This window comes from Lonchura striata, chromosome W (genome assembly GCF_050655825.1).
Source record: "Lonchura striata isolate lonStrDom1 chromosome W, ASM5065582v1, whole genome shotgun sequence".
Taxonomy (NCBI): Eukaryota; Metazoa; Chordata; class Aves; order Passeriformes; family Estrildidae; genus Lonchura; species Lonchura striata.
The window spans coordinates 15,199,183-15,214,250 of NC_140743.1; the positions used below are offsets into that span (position 1 = coordinate 15,199,183).

General features: G+C 41.9%; 1 protein-coding gene and 1 pseudogene across 5 annotated transcripts in view; both read left to right on the forward strand.

Moving 5' to 3' along the window:
- LOC146763087 (uncharacterized) overlaps positions 1-13,570 on the forward strand; it is a 78,033-nt gene extending 64,463 nt beyond the window's left edge. For 3 of the 5 annotated variants that reach the window (XM_085571089.1, XM_085571092.1, XM_085571094.1), the window contains 3 exons: positions 8,945-9,031; positions 9,679-9,808; positions 11,222-13,570. In XM_085571089.1, the coding sequence (XP_085427215.1) occupies positions 8,945-9,031; positions 9,679-9,808; positions 11,222-11,374 (370 nt within the window). In that variant the 3' untranslated portion in view covers positions 11,375-13,570. The remainder of the gene's footprint in view (positions 1-8,944; positions 9,032-9,678; positions 9,809-11,221) is intronic. The other 2 variants (XM_085571090.1, XM_085571093.1) reach the window with 1 other exon arrangement.
- On the forward strand, positions 880-3,326 carry LOC146763088 (uncharacterized; annotated as a pseudogene).
- Positions 13,571-15,068: the final 1,498 nt, after the last annotated feature.

The following is a 15,068-nucleotide window of genomic DNA, read 5'->3' on the forward strand; positions in this document are numbered from 1 at the left end:
ACTCTTGCTGAAGCCCTGCTTCCCGGGAAGTGTCTGAACATCGCTCGCTGATGAGAAGTAGAGATTAACTTTCCCCTTTCCTTATGCATGCACAAACTTTTGCTTGGTTTTTTCCTTTGCTTTAGTAAACTGCCTTATCTTAACCTACTAGTTGTTTTCCATCTTATTCTCTCCCCTGTCCCACTGGGGAGTGATAGAGCAGCTTACTGGACACCTGGCACCCAGCCAAGGTCAAAACACTACAGTCCTTTTGGTGCCCAAATGTGGGATAAGATAAAGGCAGTTATACATATTGCATGCTATAGTAAATGGCAAATAGTAGTTATCAAGTAGTAAGCTCCTATGCGGGACATGGTGTTTGTCAGCTGCGCTGCTTATCACTCTGTTTTGCTGAGTTTGAGAACATGTTAAGACAATGATGAGTGAATACAGCTCCTTCTCCCTGCCCGGGGTGGATGTGAATGATTTTGTACTGCACACTTCCGTGGTCTTTGCTCATCCTTATGTAAGCTGTTTAATACTATAAATAATATTAGCTAATACTGTTGGTACGCTATGGAATTCATGCAATCTGTCATCAGCCTGGTGTAAGAGAAAGCAACCTTTATGTTAAGAGCTATTGAAAATCTGCCCTGTGGAAGAATTTGGCCAGGTTCCTAGGGTAGTGTCGTGGTTTGACACGGAAAGAGAATCTTTTCCGGAAGGAAGAGGTCAATTTAGATATTGACCAATTGAAAGTAGACACGCCTCTGAGAACACAGAGGGGTTGAAAGCAGAATTCCCAGGGGAACTCGCTCTCTTTGGTTCCGGTCAGCGTGCAGTGCAAACCTCCCCTGCCCAACGACGAGCTGGGTGGGGGAGGGGAAGCCCCATGGCCTGATGGCGGTAACTCCGAAGGGTGGAGGGACTGGAACCGGGCTGGCCCCTGCAGATGGAAGGGTGGAAGAGATCTGGGATGTCTCCATTTCCCCCCCCCAGAGTGTCTCTCCCAAGAGGGAGAGAGAAAGCCGCGAGGAAGGAGGAGCGGGGGGAGCTCCAGGGTGCCCAGTTGTGTGGGAGTTGCTAGATGTCCGGGCATCGAGCCATCCTGGGAGTTCGGACTTTTAACCCTTCCTTGAGAAATGAAAGCTTTGTGAATTTTCCTTTCCCCTACTCGGTTTGAAAGAGAGGAAGAGGGACACCTTGGACCCTGGGATGGGATGTTGGAAGGAGGAATTCTGGATGGGAGGGGGACAAGGAGTGGCTTTTGGCTGGACTTTTCCGTGTTAGCCACAACCTGAACCAATCTTCTCCTTCAAGAGGGACTGTGTTTTGGGAGGATGCCAATGAGTCAAGAGACCTGCTTCAGCTGGGAAAAAGACAAAATTGGAGTGAACAGAGAAAAGGTTAGGGGGTTTGTGGTGGTGCCCCCTTGCTCTGGAAAGGAAAGAGAAGAGAAGAAGATCTCTGTTCTTGAGCCCTCGGCCCCAGGGGAAAATGGGGGGGGACTGTGGTCCCAAACAATGAAAAATTGAACTGTTGTTTTCTCCCCTCTTGGCAGGGCATCCTTGAAAGGAAAAATCCTAAGAGCAGTCTGTCCATCCATGCATTGTGGTGAGAGCACTGTGCATGGAAAGGAGAAGGGGTCACCATGGCAAACTTTTTCTCCGGGCGGTGCCATGTGTGACATGGAAACACAGGATGTGGAGCTGTGTTTCTTGGGGGGGTCTGTGGCACAGGAGAGACTCTGTTCCCTCGATGGACTGAGTATCGGTTGTTTGGAGTGTGGAAACCTGATTGGGGTCCAGATTGTGTCTCACTGTGGTTTGTTGGAGTTGGGTGGTGGGGGGGAGGAATGTTTTGCAAGGTTTTCATTTGATCTTTGTGTGGGTTTTTTTTCCCCTTCTTTAGTTTTCTCTTTTCTTTTGTAGTAGTAGTTTAATAAAGTTTTTTTTCCTGTTATTAAGCTTGGGCCTGCTTTGCTCTATTCTAAATTCAACTTCACAGCATTCAAGGTAGGGATCACATTTTCATGGGGGCACTGGCATTGTGCCAGTGTCAAACCATGACAGGTAGTTATCACCTCCCATTGCCTGGGATTTTACACCCAAACAGGTAAACAACCCTAATAAACTGACCTGTCAACTGATAGAAGGGTGCCTTGTTTACCCCCATGAAAACCAGCATCTTCTTGCCCTGTACTAGAGCCTGGCCTGTGCTTACCGAGCCACTGTTCAATACTCTCACAGGACTATAGGTGAGGCAGGAATCCAAACTGCATTTAAGGACACTATGGCGGAGACAGGGACTCAAACTACAGCAACTACAGTAATTGCCCCTGTAGTGAAAACAAAAAAATGGACAAGGCAAGTTGCAAGCCCATACTACAGATTAGTAGGGGAGGAAGAAGAGGAGGAAGTAACAGTAGGAAAGGAGGTATTAGATCAAGAGGCAGGCCCTTCAACAATGCAAATTGAAAGGAGTGAGGCAAATCAAATGGGAAACTGGAGTTACTTGTTCCCTGATCTCATCAGAACTTTGAGATTTGCAAAAAGATTACAGCCACCAGCAAGGTGAGCGGATTTCTGCCTGGCTGCTTTGGTGCTGGGATAATGGGGCCAACAGTCAGTAGTTAGAAAGTCATGAAGCCCAACAGCTGGGATCCTTTCCTGAGGATCAGGAAATTTAAAGAGGATTTGGAAAGGAAGGAGCAATTTGCAGACTCTGGAAATGGCTTCTCTCAAGCGTGAGGGCAAGATATCCATTTAAGGGAGATCTTGTGAGCTCGCCAGTGAAGTGGACCACTACAGCAAAGGTATCCAGTACTTAAGAGAAGTAGCAGTGCTGGAAATCGTCGATAGTGATCTAAAAATTGACAGAGTCCCTAAAGATCCAGAGGATGTCCCTTGCACAATGGCCATGTGGAGGAAGGTGGTTCAAAGAGCCCCTGCATCATATTCCAGCAGCTTGGTATCATTGTATTATCCACAAATGGATACAACAACTGTAGAGATGGCATCCTTTTGGATCTGAAATGTAGAAGAAATACTGGGTACTTCCTCATCCCTACAAGCCAGCACCCCAGCTTACAGGCAGCCCAAGAGATCGGTCTTCTTCTACTCTGGTCAGAGGGAAGTCCCAAGCTCAGGTGATGTGGCAAACTGTGGTTCTTTCTGTGTGACCAGAGGGAGGGCATGAGGAAGTGGGATGGTGAACCCACCTTTAAACTGGAAGGCAGTGTCTGTGAACTGAGACGGAAGAGAGCTGTTAAGAAAGGGTCATCCAAAATGACTCCATGTCGTTGCTGCAGAGAGACAAGAAGGCAATCAGTGATCTCCCAAACATAAAAGAACTGAAATCACTTCTGTTAACCCTGGTGAGGACACTTCTGATCTGGCATCCCAAAGGTCAGACAGTGAATACTCTGACCAGGAAGAGGGTCCCTGCCTTCAGCCAGGAGGAGGAAAGGGATGACTGAGTATACTGGACTGTGTGTATTCAATGGCCTGGCACATCAGATCCACAGAAGTATAAAGCTTTAGTAGATACCAGTGCACAGTGCACACTGATGCCATGAAGGCACAGGAGTGTGGAATCCATCTGCATCTCTGGAGTGACAGGGGGAGGCCAGGAGTTGTCTGTATTAGAGGTTGAGGTGAGTTTAACAGGGGACAAATGGGAAAAGCATGCCATTGTGACTGGCCCTGAGGCACCTTGAATCTTTGGCATTGACTACCTCAGGAGAGGGTACTTCAAGGATCCAAAAGGGTATAGATGGGCTTTTGGTGTAGCTGTGAATAGAGAAAAATCAAACAGTTATCCACCCTGCCTGGCCTCTCCGAAGATCCTTTTATCATGGTGTTATGGTTTGATACTGTCACAATGTCAGCGCCCCCATGAAAATGTAACTTCTCAATTGAATGCTGTGAAATGTGATTAGAAATAGAGCAAAACAGATTTAAGCTTAATAACAAAGGAAAAAAATTATTAAACTACTACTACTATACTACTATAAAAGAAAAAAGAAAGAAAAACACATACTAAATCTAAAATGAAAACTTTCTAAAACATTCCTCCTCCCCCCCCCAATTCTAGTAAATTACAGTGAGACACAACTTGGACTCTCAGTCAGGTTCTCACCCTTCAGATAATTAATACTTAGTTTATTGAGGGAAAGGGGAGTCTCTCCTGTGCCATAGACCCCCAAGAAATACAGCTGCCACTTCTTGTGTTTCCATGTCACACATGGCACTGCCCGGAGAAGAATTTGCTATGGTGGCAATTTCCTTTTCTATGTACTATGCTCTCACTACAGTGTATGTGACTGCTCTTAGGATTTTTCCTTTTCAAGGATGTTTTTCCAAGAGGGAAAAAACAGTTTAGTTTTTCATTTTTTGGGACAGCAGTCCCCCCCATTTCCCCCTGGGGCCAAGGGTCTAAGAACAGAGATCTTTTCTTCTTCTCTGGAGAAAGGGGGCACTACTACAAATTTCTCTAACTTTTCTCTGTTCGCTCCACTCTTGTCTTTTCTTAGCTGCTGAAGCAGGTATCTTGGCTCACTGGCATCTTCCTAAAATAGAGTCTCTCTCTTGGAGGAGAAAATCGGTTCAGTCTATGACTAACAAGAAAAAGTCTAGCTAAAAGCTATTCCATCATCTTCCTCCCAATCTTCTTTCCTTAACATCCCAGGTCCCAGGCTGTCTCCTCTTTCAAACCGAGGAGGAATAATGTTTTCACAAAGCTTTCATTTCTCAAGGAAGGGTTAAAAGTCCCAACTCCCTGGATGTCTCTCGGCCCAGGCTCCAGCTCCCATGCTGGGCACACTTCCCCCCCCCCCCCCCTTCCTCCTCTGCCGGAGTACTGTTGGCACTGTTGCTGTCTCTTTCTCTCTCTCAAGAGAGAGAGACTCTGGGGGGAAAACGCTAACATCCCAGATTTCCTCCACCCTTCATCTGCAGGGGGCCAGCCCGGTTCCAGTCCCTCCACCCTTCAGCCTTACCGCAGTCAGGCCGTGGGCCTTCCCCTCCCCCACCCAGCTACCTGGCTGGGCAGGGGAGAGTCTGCACTGCACTCTGACCGGAACCAAAAAGAGAAAGTTATCTTGAGAATTCTGCTTTTAACCCCTCTGTGTTCTCAGAGGCATGTCCACCCTCAATTGGTCACCTCAGGTGTTAATATCTAACCCTGACCCCTTACTGGATTGACCTCTTCCTTCTTAGAAAAATTTTTTCCGTGTCAAACCATGACACATGGGATTGCTGCTAGTTGAAGACCAGCAAATACCAATTGCTACCAGGACAGCACATTGGCGACAATACTGCACCAACCAAGACTCTTAAACTCCCATTCATTAACTAATTTGTTGACTGGAGAGCCAAGGAGTGATCAGCAGGACCTACTCACCCGTTAACAGCCCCATATGGCTAGTGTGAAAGTCTAATAGGGAATGGAGGCTGATAGTAGAGTATCGTGGCCTGAATGAAGTCACCACCTCTGAGTGCTGCTGTTCCAGACATGTTGGAACTTCAATATTAGCTGGAATCAAAAGCAGCCAAATAGTGCCACAACTTATATCACTAATGCATTTTTCTCAATCCCTTTGGTGGCAGAGTGCAGGCCACAGTTTTCTTTCACTTGGAGGGGAATCCAATACACCTGGAACCAACTGCCCCAGGGGTGGAAACACAGCCCCACAATCTGCTGTGAATTGATCTAGACTGCACTGGAACACAGTGTCACCTAGAGCAGGTTACACAGAAATGTGTCCAGGTGAGTTTTGAATGTCTCCTGAGAGGGAGAATCCACAACCTCCCTGGGCAACCTGTTTCAGTGCTCTGCCACTCACAACATAAATAAGTTTTTCCTCATGTTGAGATGGAACTAGTTGTGGTTTAGTTTATGGCCATTGCTCCTGGTTCTGTCACTGGGCACTATTGAAAAGAGTCTGGCACCATTCGCTTGGCACCCACCTTTGAGATATTTATATGTAGTGATTATATTCTCTCTGAGTCTTCTCTTCTCTAGACTAAAGTGGCCTATCTTCCACAGTGTTTCCTCATAAGACAGATGCTCCAGACCCTCCCATCATCTTAGTGTCCCTCCACTGAACCCTCTCCAGTAACTCCTTGTCTTTCTTGTACTGAGGAGCCCAGAACTGGGCACAACTCCAGATGTGGCCTCAGTAGGGCTGAATAGAGGGGGAGGATCACCTCCCTCGACCTGCTGACCACACTCTTCCCAATGCACCCCAGCATACCATTGGCCTTCCTGGCCACAAGGGCACGCTGCTGGCTCATGGTCAACTTGTCATCCACCAAGACTTCCAGGTCCTTCTCCACAGAGCTGCTCTCTAGTAGGTCAGCCCCAGCCTATACTGGTCCTGGTTATTCCTCCTCAGGTGCGGGACCCTACACTTAACCTTGTTGAACCTCATTAAGTTTCTGTCTGCCCAACTCTCCAGCCTATCAAGGTCCTGATGAATGGCAACACAGCCTTCAGGTGTATCAGCCACTCCCCCCAGTTTAATATTATCAGCAAACTTAATGAGGGTACATTCTATCCCTTTGTCCAGGTTGTTGATAAGCAAGTTTATTGTGTTTTTTACACACCCCACTCTCATACAATTTTGTTACCGGCTCAACCCCAGGTTTCCCATAGCAGTCTCAGACATCTGATTACTTAAAACAATTTATTCATGGTGCAGTAACACAGAAACAGCTCAATCTGGTGCCTTCAAGGAGGGACCCTGAACAACCAAATTCCTGGGCTTTTATATCCTTCCAGTCTATCTGCATAATAGTCTGGGGTCTTCCTGCTGAGTCTTCAGCTCCTGCTGTGTCTCTGAGTGTCTGATCACCTAGCTGGTGCTACAGGTCCCTGTGCCCTTTGTTGTGCAAAAGGTCAGTTCCAGTTCACAGCCTCTTCCTGGGGCTCCCGGTACTTCCCACCACCCAGAGTTTAATCTGCAGTTCGCACTGCAGCTGCACACTGAGCTACCTGCACAGAATGTATTACTCAACACTCGCGAGAGTGGAGCAGAGGGGGACTTATTCCACACTACCACCATTATTCCAAGTACTACTAGTTAGAGACAGGTGTTCTGAAATGTCTCTGCCTCAAAGCTTCTGTCTGTCTCAGAATTCAAAAAATTCTAGCACCGCTAGGCCTGATGTTGGTCTAAGGCAAATCTTGGAGTGATTTCTAGTGAACTTTATTTAAATCAACAGGAAGTTGGCTCCTGTCATTACCCTGTGGAATTTTTCCTTTGAGACAAGAGTGGTAATTCTGTGTATGATTTAGAGTCACAAAATCAGTATCAATTTTTAAAAACTATTTTTCCTTAAATTTTGCTCTATTAGTGTTCCTTAAGACTGTGAATAAAAACAGGCACACAAAAAAATTTTTATAGACAAATGTAACATAGAGGTAGGAATGGTGTCAGACACATCTGTAGTTCTTCAACTTGAAATATGAAAAGCAGAAACTGAAATTTTGATTTAATGCATAAACAGTTTCTAGTTGGAACATAATTACTAGGGTGCTTACTTGGTTGCTCACAGATATGTATGCAGGAAAACAAAATAAAGGGGATGTACTCAATGTAGACCAAGTGGGAACACTGTCAGAACAATATATAATTTCCAGTGTCCCCATTTGAAAAAAGGTGATGATAAATGTAAGGATGTTCAAAATGAGGTACATGTTAACCAGTGAACAGCTGATCAATGATTGTGGAGGTTCTTTCCATGATTTTGAGGCCACTTTATATCTTTGTTTACAAAAATTTAATCAAACTTAAGAACTTGCTGAAAAAAATAGTTATGAACTTTTGTCCTGTACAACATCAGGAGATCAAGCTAGATTATACTGTCATAGTATGAATCCAAATAGTGATACTGGGTATATCTTAATTTATACTTTTGTAATTTATCTAACTGTTGTTTTCTTGGCCTTCCTAAATATTAAAGAAAATCACTGGCAATTGCAAAAGCTGGTATGCATAATTGTAACTTTTGTGTTGTATCTTAAAATGCCCTGACAATTAGTTTTTAACTTCCCTGTTGTCTTTGTTGGTTCTTCCTGTCTGCTTTTCCTGCCCTATGAAGAGGTGATAGGAAAGAGTAATCTTTGACAGATAGGTAGCATGTTTATGTTGAATGAAGCTTTTACTTGCTCAATTTTTAGTTTATTTTAAGATGTGTCTCAGTATGTTTGCAACCAGCCATTTAATATTCTGTTCTATTTGAGATCAGACTCTGTAACAGCAACTTCATCAAATTTCATACATCTGTATAAAACAGCTGTTTTGTAAAATACTAAGAGCTCTTCAGTGTGTTATAGAATAATGCATAGGTTTGCTGAGCATGGACTGCTAGGAAAACAATAGATATTAACGTTTTCATTTTGATTTTGACAACAGCTTGAGATTCATTTTACACTACTTGCTACTAAACCAATATGAATGCTAGCTTATGTATTCAGGAATTAAATTTCAGTCATGCTGAACTTGAATTCCAATGATCTTAAGCTTGCAATGTTAATTTTTTGAAGTTTGTATTGCTCAAGTTTATGCCTTTTGTCTTAATGTGTCTTTTCTCTCAATTGTATTATTTTCCTGACTGAAGAAACTTAGTACAGAATTAGTGAATTCAGTGTGTTTCCATTGTTATCGCATACAAGTACAAGCATGTGAGGATAAGCATAAAACTAAAATCTGAAATGAAGGGCACAACTTTTTTTTTCCTACTTCTCACTTCCATTCTCTCCTTTCCGACCAAACTGAAACATATGAATTTTTTTTTTTTGTTTTGTTTATATGGTTCATATATTATTTGCCATAGATAATGTTATATTCAGGAATATTTATTTAGTTCTGTCAGATCATTTTAAGAGCTTTCTGGTTTTATCCAGTTGCTGAGTTTATTATTTTTCTTCTTTGGTGATCTTAAATTTCTTGGTCCTCCAGAGAAAGACGTAAAAGGAAGAGTAGAAGTCTCTCCAAGTCCCCTAAAATTACCAAAAAAAAGTCTTCACAAACTCCTTCTCCGAGAAGGTCAGTTTGCTGTAAATATAAAAGTTAATGAGCAGTAAAGGAGGAAAAAGTTGTAGTACTTTTTTTAAACTGAAATGTGATATAGAGATCACTGTTATGAAATAAGCTAACTCAATTTGTGTTTCTTCTGGTTTTTGGTTTTTTAGTTTGGAAAAAGCTCTTTAGTAATTTTCATTTCTAAAGAAAAGGTCTATTTTTCAATAAGCAGAACACTCAAAAGTGGATGTAGATACATATATTGAAAACAATTTGGGAAGTATTTTCATTGATTTACTGCCTTTTCATTAGTTATCTCAGATAATTTCAATTGGTCAGTATGATTCAGTTCTAAGTTAAAGCAGACCAAAAAGCCTTTTATGGATTTGATCTTTGGTATGCTTTCAGCTTGAGAGTTTTTAATCTGTTAGCTCTTTGCAAATACCATGTATACTGAACACATGCATTCTTTAGCTCTGTTCCCTTGTCTTTGTGAAGGGATTTTTGTTATGTTTGAAAGTGACTGAACCTTTCTGAAAGAAAGCAAACCAGGATACCAACATTCAGAGTTATTGTACAATTTACTGTACAGTACAGTCAGAGTATGCATTGGTAGTAGATTTGTTGCTGTGGGATCAAATTCTGATTTGAGTAAAAATTTTCTTAAACAGAAACAAGAAAGAGAAAAAAAGAGAAAGAGATACAAATAATGAAAGAAGAGAAAGGGAATACTTCAAGAAAAAAATTAGTAAAGTAAAAGAGGGAAAGGAGAAATCTGACAAAAGCACCACTACTTTGAAGGTAAGCTGTGTGACCAGGTGATAAACAGTGGAGTGCTACAAGTGGAACAATTACTGGAATGTCCTCCCTTCTTCATCTTTCTTTCTCTCACCCTTCTTTTTCCCACCCTTCTTTAACCCCGTTTTCTTTATCAAAGGATTGCCACTTGATGGAGCTTGTATAAATAGGTTACTGAAACACTTTGCTTTGGTTTCTCTCTCTTTTCTGTTCTGTGACATATGTTAGGAGTTGACTGGCTGCCTGTCTGTATGGGGAGGCATAAAGGAGATTGTATAACTAAGAAGCAGGGTTCAGGGTTAGTTTGCCTGTCGTGGTTTAACCCTGACCAACAACTAAGCACCACACAGCTGCTCTCTCACCCACTCTTCCCTGATGGGATGAGGGAGAAAATCAGAAGACTAAAAGGGAGACAACTCGTGGGTTGAGATGAAAGCAGTTTAATAGGGAAAGCAAATGCTGCACACACAAGCAAAGCAAAACAAGGAATTCATTCACCTCTTCCCATGAGCAGGCATATATTCAGCCATCTCGAGGAGAGCAGGGCCCCATCATGTGTAGCAGTTACTTGGGAAGACAAACACCATTGCTCAGAATGCTCCCCCTCCTCCTCCTTCCCCCATCTTTTAATTCCTATGAAGAAAATTAGCTCTATCCCAGCCAAAACCAGCACATGCTTTTGATCTGAAAAGATTTTTAATAAACTTTTATTCTGCAGTTCAACATCTCCCTGGTTGCTTTGGTCCTGGACTGCATATTTGACTCTGAAGGAATAAAGATGAAGATTTGAGGAAAGAGTAGTATGGGATTTTTCTCTTGCAAAATAGAAAGTGGTGTGATTAAGAAAAGAAACATCTTCAAATGTTTAATCGTATAATTTAAAACCCAGCATGCTTCTAAAGAGTAGTTTGTGGTACTCAGAATTATTCCACTGTTATAAAACAGCTGATTTAGGTGACTCTGTCCACATGCTTAAGTAATTGTCTTACCCAAAAACTCTCTTAAAATTTATCAGTTACCTGACAAAAAATATAAAAGAAAAATTGCAATTCTGTTTTACTTTTAAAATATGTTGAAGTCCTGATTTCTGGAGCTTTTTCTCATTCGGTGTCATGTTACTAATTGTTCTGTATTACCTGAATATTGATCATAAAGACAGATCACTTTATGGCAATGATTTCTTGGGTGTTAGGTTATTATGAGTGCCTAACTTCAGCCAATTAAAAAAAAAAAAAAAAAAAAAGACTTGAAAAAAAATTTTTAATTTAAAAATTTTTAAAACCCCCGATACCTCTATTCTGAAAATTGCTGAAAAAGGCATATAAAAATTGAGGCAATCAAAATATCAGTAATTGGTTGGAAGTCATATCTTGTCATGCTAAGAGATTTTTTTTTAAATAATTCTATCTTTGGTAGGACAAAGATCACGCTAAAGAGGATCAGAATTCAGAAACTGACAAGGAAGTAGGCAATACAGATACAGAAAGGATTGGTGAAGTCAAACTACAACAGAATGGGAACTGTCGACCAAATGATGAAAACCATTCAATTAAAATGGAAGAGGTTTAAAGCAAAAAATGGACCTCTGACTCAACTAAGGAATGAAATATGAAACTTTATTTCCCAGAACAAGGAAGAAAATATCAACATAATCAACCTGAACATGGTGATAGTACTAGTAGCTCTTCCAGTTCTAGTAACAGCTTTGTCAATTTCTTGCTGCAAAGCAAGAGAGCACAGATCAGTAGTTATACCCTGAAAAGACAGATGACATCAAAACTATTAATGTCTGAAAATCCATGGATCTTCATGATGGCTGTACTTACTTGTAAAATTATTCATGTTAAGTTTCGCCATTTTCTATTACGAATAAGCAGAAACTGAAAGATGTAAACCTGTACTATTAAAAAAAGCTGAATATATGCATCGAAGATTGTTTAAAGTTCTGCTTGTTCATGAATTTTGTGTTGGTTTACTTTTCAGGTTAAAAATCCACAAAACCTTCAATATGTACTGTTTGATGTGCTTCAAAATGGTGCATAAATGTACACATTTTCTTCTGTTATAAATGAAAATTATTTTTAAACATAAACACACTTTTATGGCTCTTATGTTAAATGCCCACTGACTAGTTTGTTTTCAATTTGATCACTTCTTGAGATTCTTGGATTTTATTTAAAACAATTTCTTACTGTTATGCTTAAAATAATTATTTCTTTTAAAGTACTTGAACAATGCATGATACTTTTCTGTTCCAAAAAGGAACATGGCTATGTTATAGATAATAGGTTAGCTTACTGGGTTATTTTGGGGTTGTTTTGGATTTTTGGGGTTTTTTTTGTCCTTCCAGAAGTAAGCACATTTATATGATATTATGATAACTTACAGCTTTGTTTTGAGTTGTACTGCAGTGTGTCTGTTAGGCTGCAAATTGTACAGGTGCCATTATGAAATATTTTTCTTACTTGTTTAAAAAAACTATGGGAGCACAAGCAGAAGCTTTAGTGCCTTCTTAAAATAATGTGGTATTTTCCAGAAATGTTTGTGTGATTACTTATTTTCATCTAAATCTTACATTATTTCTATTGCTATTTGCCAACACAATACTGTAGAAAAGAAAGCAAGTTATTTCTCAGAAGGATTTTTTTATTCACTTGTTAAAATACTAAAACTCCATTTTTACTTTTTTTTTATGACTAGAACAGATTTATAGGTTAAAGGAAAGATGCATTTCAAGTACCACCACTGTACAAAAGCAGTAGCTGAATACAAAGCATTTTCTGATCACCTGCATCAAAGACAGCCCTTTAGACATTTAATCTACATTTGGATGGCCTTAATTGTTACCTCTCCAGTCATCTCTGATACCTGTTGGGTGATATACAAGGAATCATATGCAAAGCTGAGGGGATCAATAATTTTGGAAAATGTTCTAAGTTACACAGGAGTTATATAGTAGAGATTATTTCATTCTTTAAAGAAAAAGCATGTAAGAAGAGAATGACAAACCAAATATTTTTGTCAAGCTAAAACACTGAGTACTTGACTACCTTGAGTACTGTGTCCAGTTCTCGGCCCCTCAGTTTAGGAAGGATGCTGAGACACTTGAATGCATCCAGAGGAGGGCAATGAGGCTGGTGAAGGGCTTGGAACACAAGCCCTATGAAGAATGGCTAAGGGAGCTGGGGTTGTTTAGCCTGGAAAAAAAAAGAAGGCTCAGGGGAGACCTTATCACTCTCTACAACTTCCTGAAAGGTGGTTGTAGTCAGGTGGGGGTCAGTCTCTTCTCCCAGGCAACCACTGACAGAACAAGAGGACACAGTCTTAAACTGTGCCAAGGGAAGTTTAAGTTAGATGTTAGAAAAAAATTCTTCACTGAAAGAGTGATTGTGCACTGGAGTCGTCTGCCCGGGCAGGTGGTGGAGTCACTGTCCCTGGACGTGTTTAAAAAAAGACAGGACGTGGCACTCAGTGTCATGGTTTAGTTGATGAGGAGGTGTTAGGTTAGGTCATAGGTTGGACTTGATAATCTCAAAGGTCTTTTCCAACCTAGTGCATTCTGTGATTCTGTGATTCTGTAATATGGTTTGTACCCTCTGAATTAATTTAATCAGTTTCATCATTGTGAGATTTCTTAAGAGTCATACCTTTAAAATTTATACTTAATATCAAGTAGATTATTTTTAAAACAACTTACTACAATCAAATTACTTGCCTTACTTCATGGGAAGTTATTTCCTTCAATTAAAACAAAATAATACCATACTGACTATTTGCTTTCAATTTGTTTTCATTTTCCTTTGCATAAGTAATTTTTACCACAAAAATGAAAAAGAAAAGCATATTACATGGAATGTAAAATAACCCAGTTTGATAGTAAGATGCTTAATCACTTTTTTAATAGGATTTTATGTTCTTGAGACTGTGTACATTTAAGACTATAGAAAATGCTTTACCATGTAAAGTATAGACGCTCAAGCTGCCGTGCTCCCGCCCCGGTTCCCTTTGTCTCAGCCCCGGCTAGCTCTCATCCTGGGGCGAGAGTGGGCGATGGAGGCACCCTCCGCCGCTCCCAGCTGGGGTTTGGAGAGTGCCTTTGTGGGTTCCGGGCAGCGCTAGCAAGCCTCGCGGTGGTAAATGAAGAGCGGATCCTGCTGGGGGCTAAGTCCGAGTTTATTGTAGCCCAACGGGGCCAAATGTCCTAAAACGGTGCCAGCCAACAGGAACAAGCACAAGGTGCTTGCACTGGCTTATAAACTGTAAGGGAGGGGTATCCAACGACCAATGGGGATAGGGATAGGGGGTGGCTCCGGGATGGGGGGATATGGTGGGGTCCAATGGGGGAAGGATATGGGGGGAGCCCCAGGTCCTCGCCCAATCACCCGGTGCCCTGAGTAGAAGCTTCTGGATGGATGGGAAGGGGCACCGAGTGATAGAGAAGGCACCCGGGGGGGGTAAAATGCCTCTTTCAGGGTGATGGATAGATACTGGGAAGGCGGGAAGGGCGGACAAGGCGGGAAAACTGGGGATAAACCAAGTTGCACACGGGGGTACAAAGGAATAAACCAATACATAATACAGGGATAATAAAACATATACATAACGCAACTCCACATCTCCTCCTTTTTTTGTTTAAAAAGAAAGAAAGGTGAAGAGGATAAAGTAAGTCTTTAAACGGGGGCTTCACAGTCACTGGGCTCATTTTGAAACTAGATGTTTCCTTTTTCTGGAAATTCTTCTTTTTGAAACCCTTCTTTGTTCAAGGGTTTCAGTTCATCACTATGTTAAAGCTTGTAATAAACACAATGAGTCCCAGCAGCAGCAAAAGTCCTGTTTCTTTAGAAAGCAACTGAAATTAATAGTCGAGGTAGGGGAGGTCTAACTCAAAGGGGAACAGAGAATCTCCGGAGCCAGGGAGGGAAGAGGGGGGACCAGGTGAGGGGGACCTTTTCCGCCGTCGGAGGGCGGCGTACCCAACTTGAGGACTGTCCGGTTTTCTCTTCTGGGTCTTAGGGACATATGGTCTGACGAATTTGGAAGGGACCCATCTCAGGCCTGAGGGCGTGGATACGCAAGCGTACCCCCGTCCCCAGGTGACCAAGTCATAGGGTCCTTCCTGCTGCCAGGTCTCAGGGTTTTTAATGAGAACTGGCAGCTTTTCCCTGACCTTGCTCTGCTCGTAGGAATTAAAGTGCCTCGCGATGGGGGGGTTGAGGCACTCGAAGGAACAGTTTAAGAAATTGATGGTAAAAAGGGCCCGCGC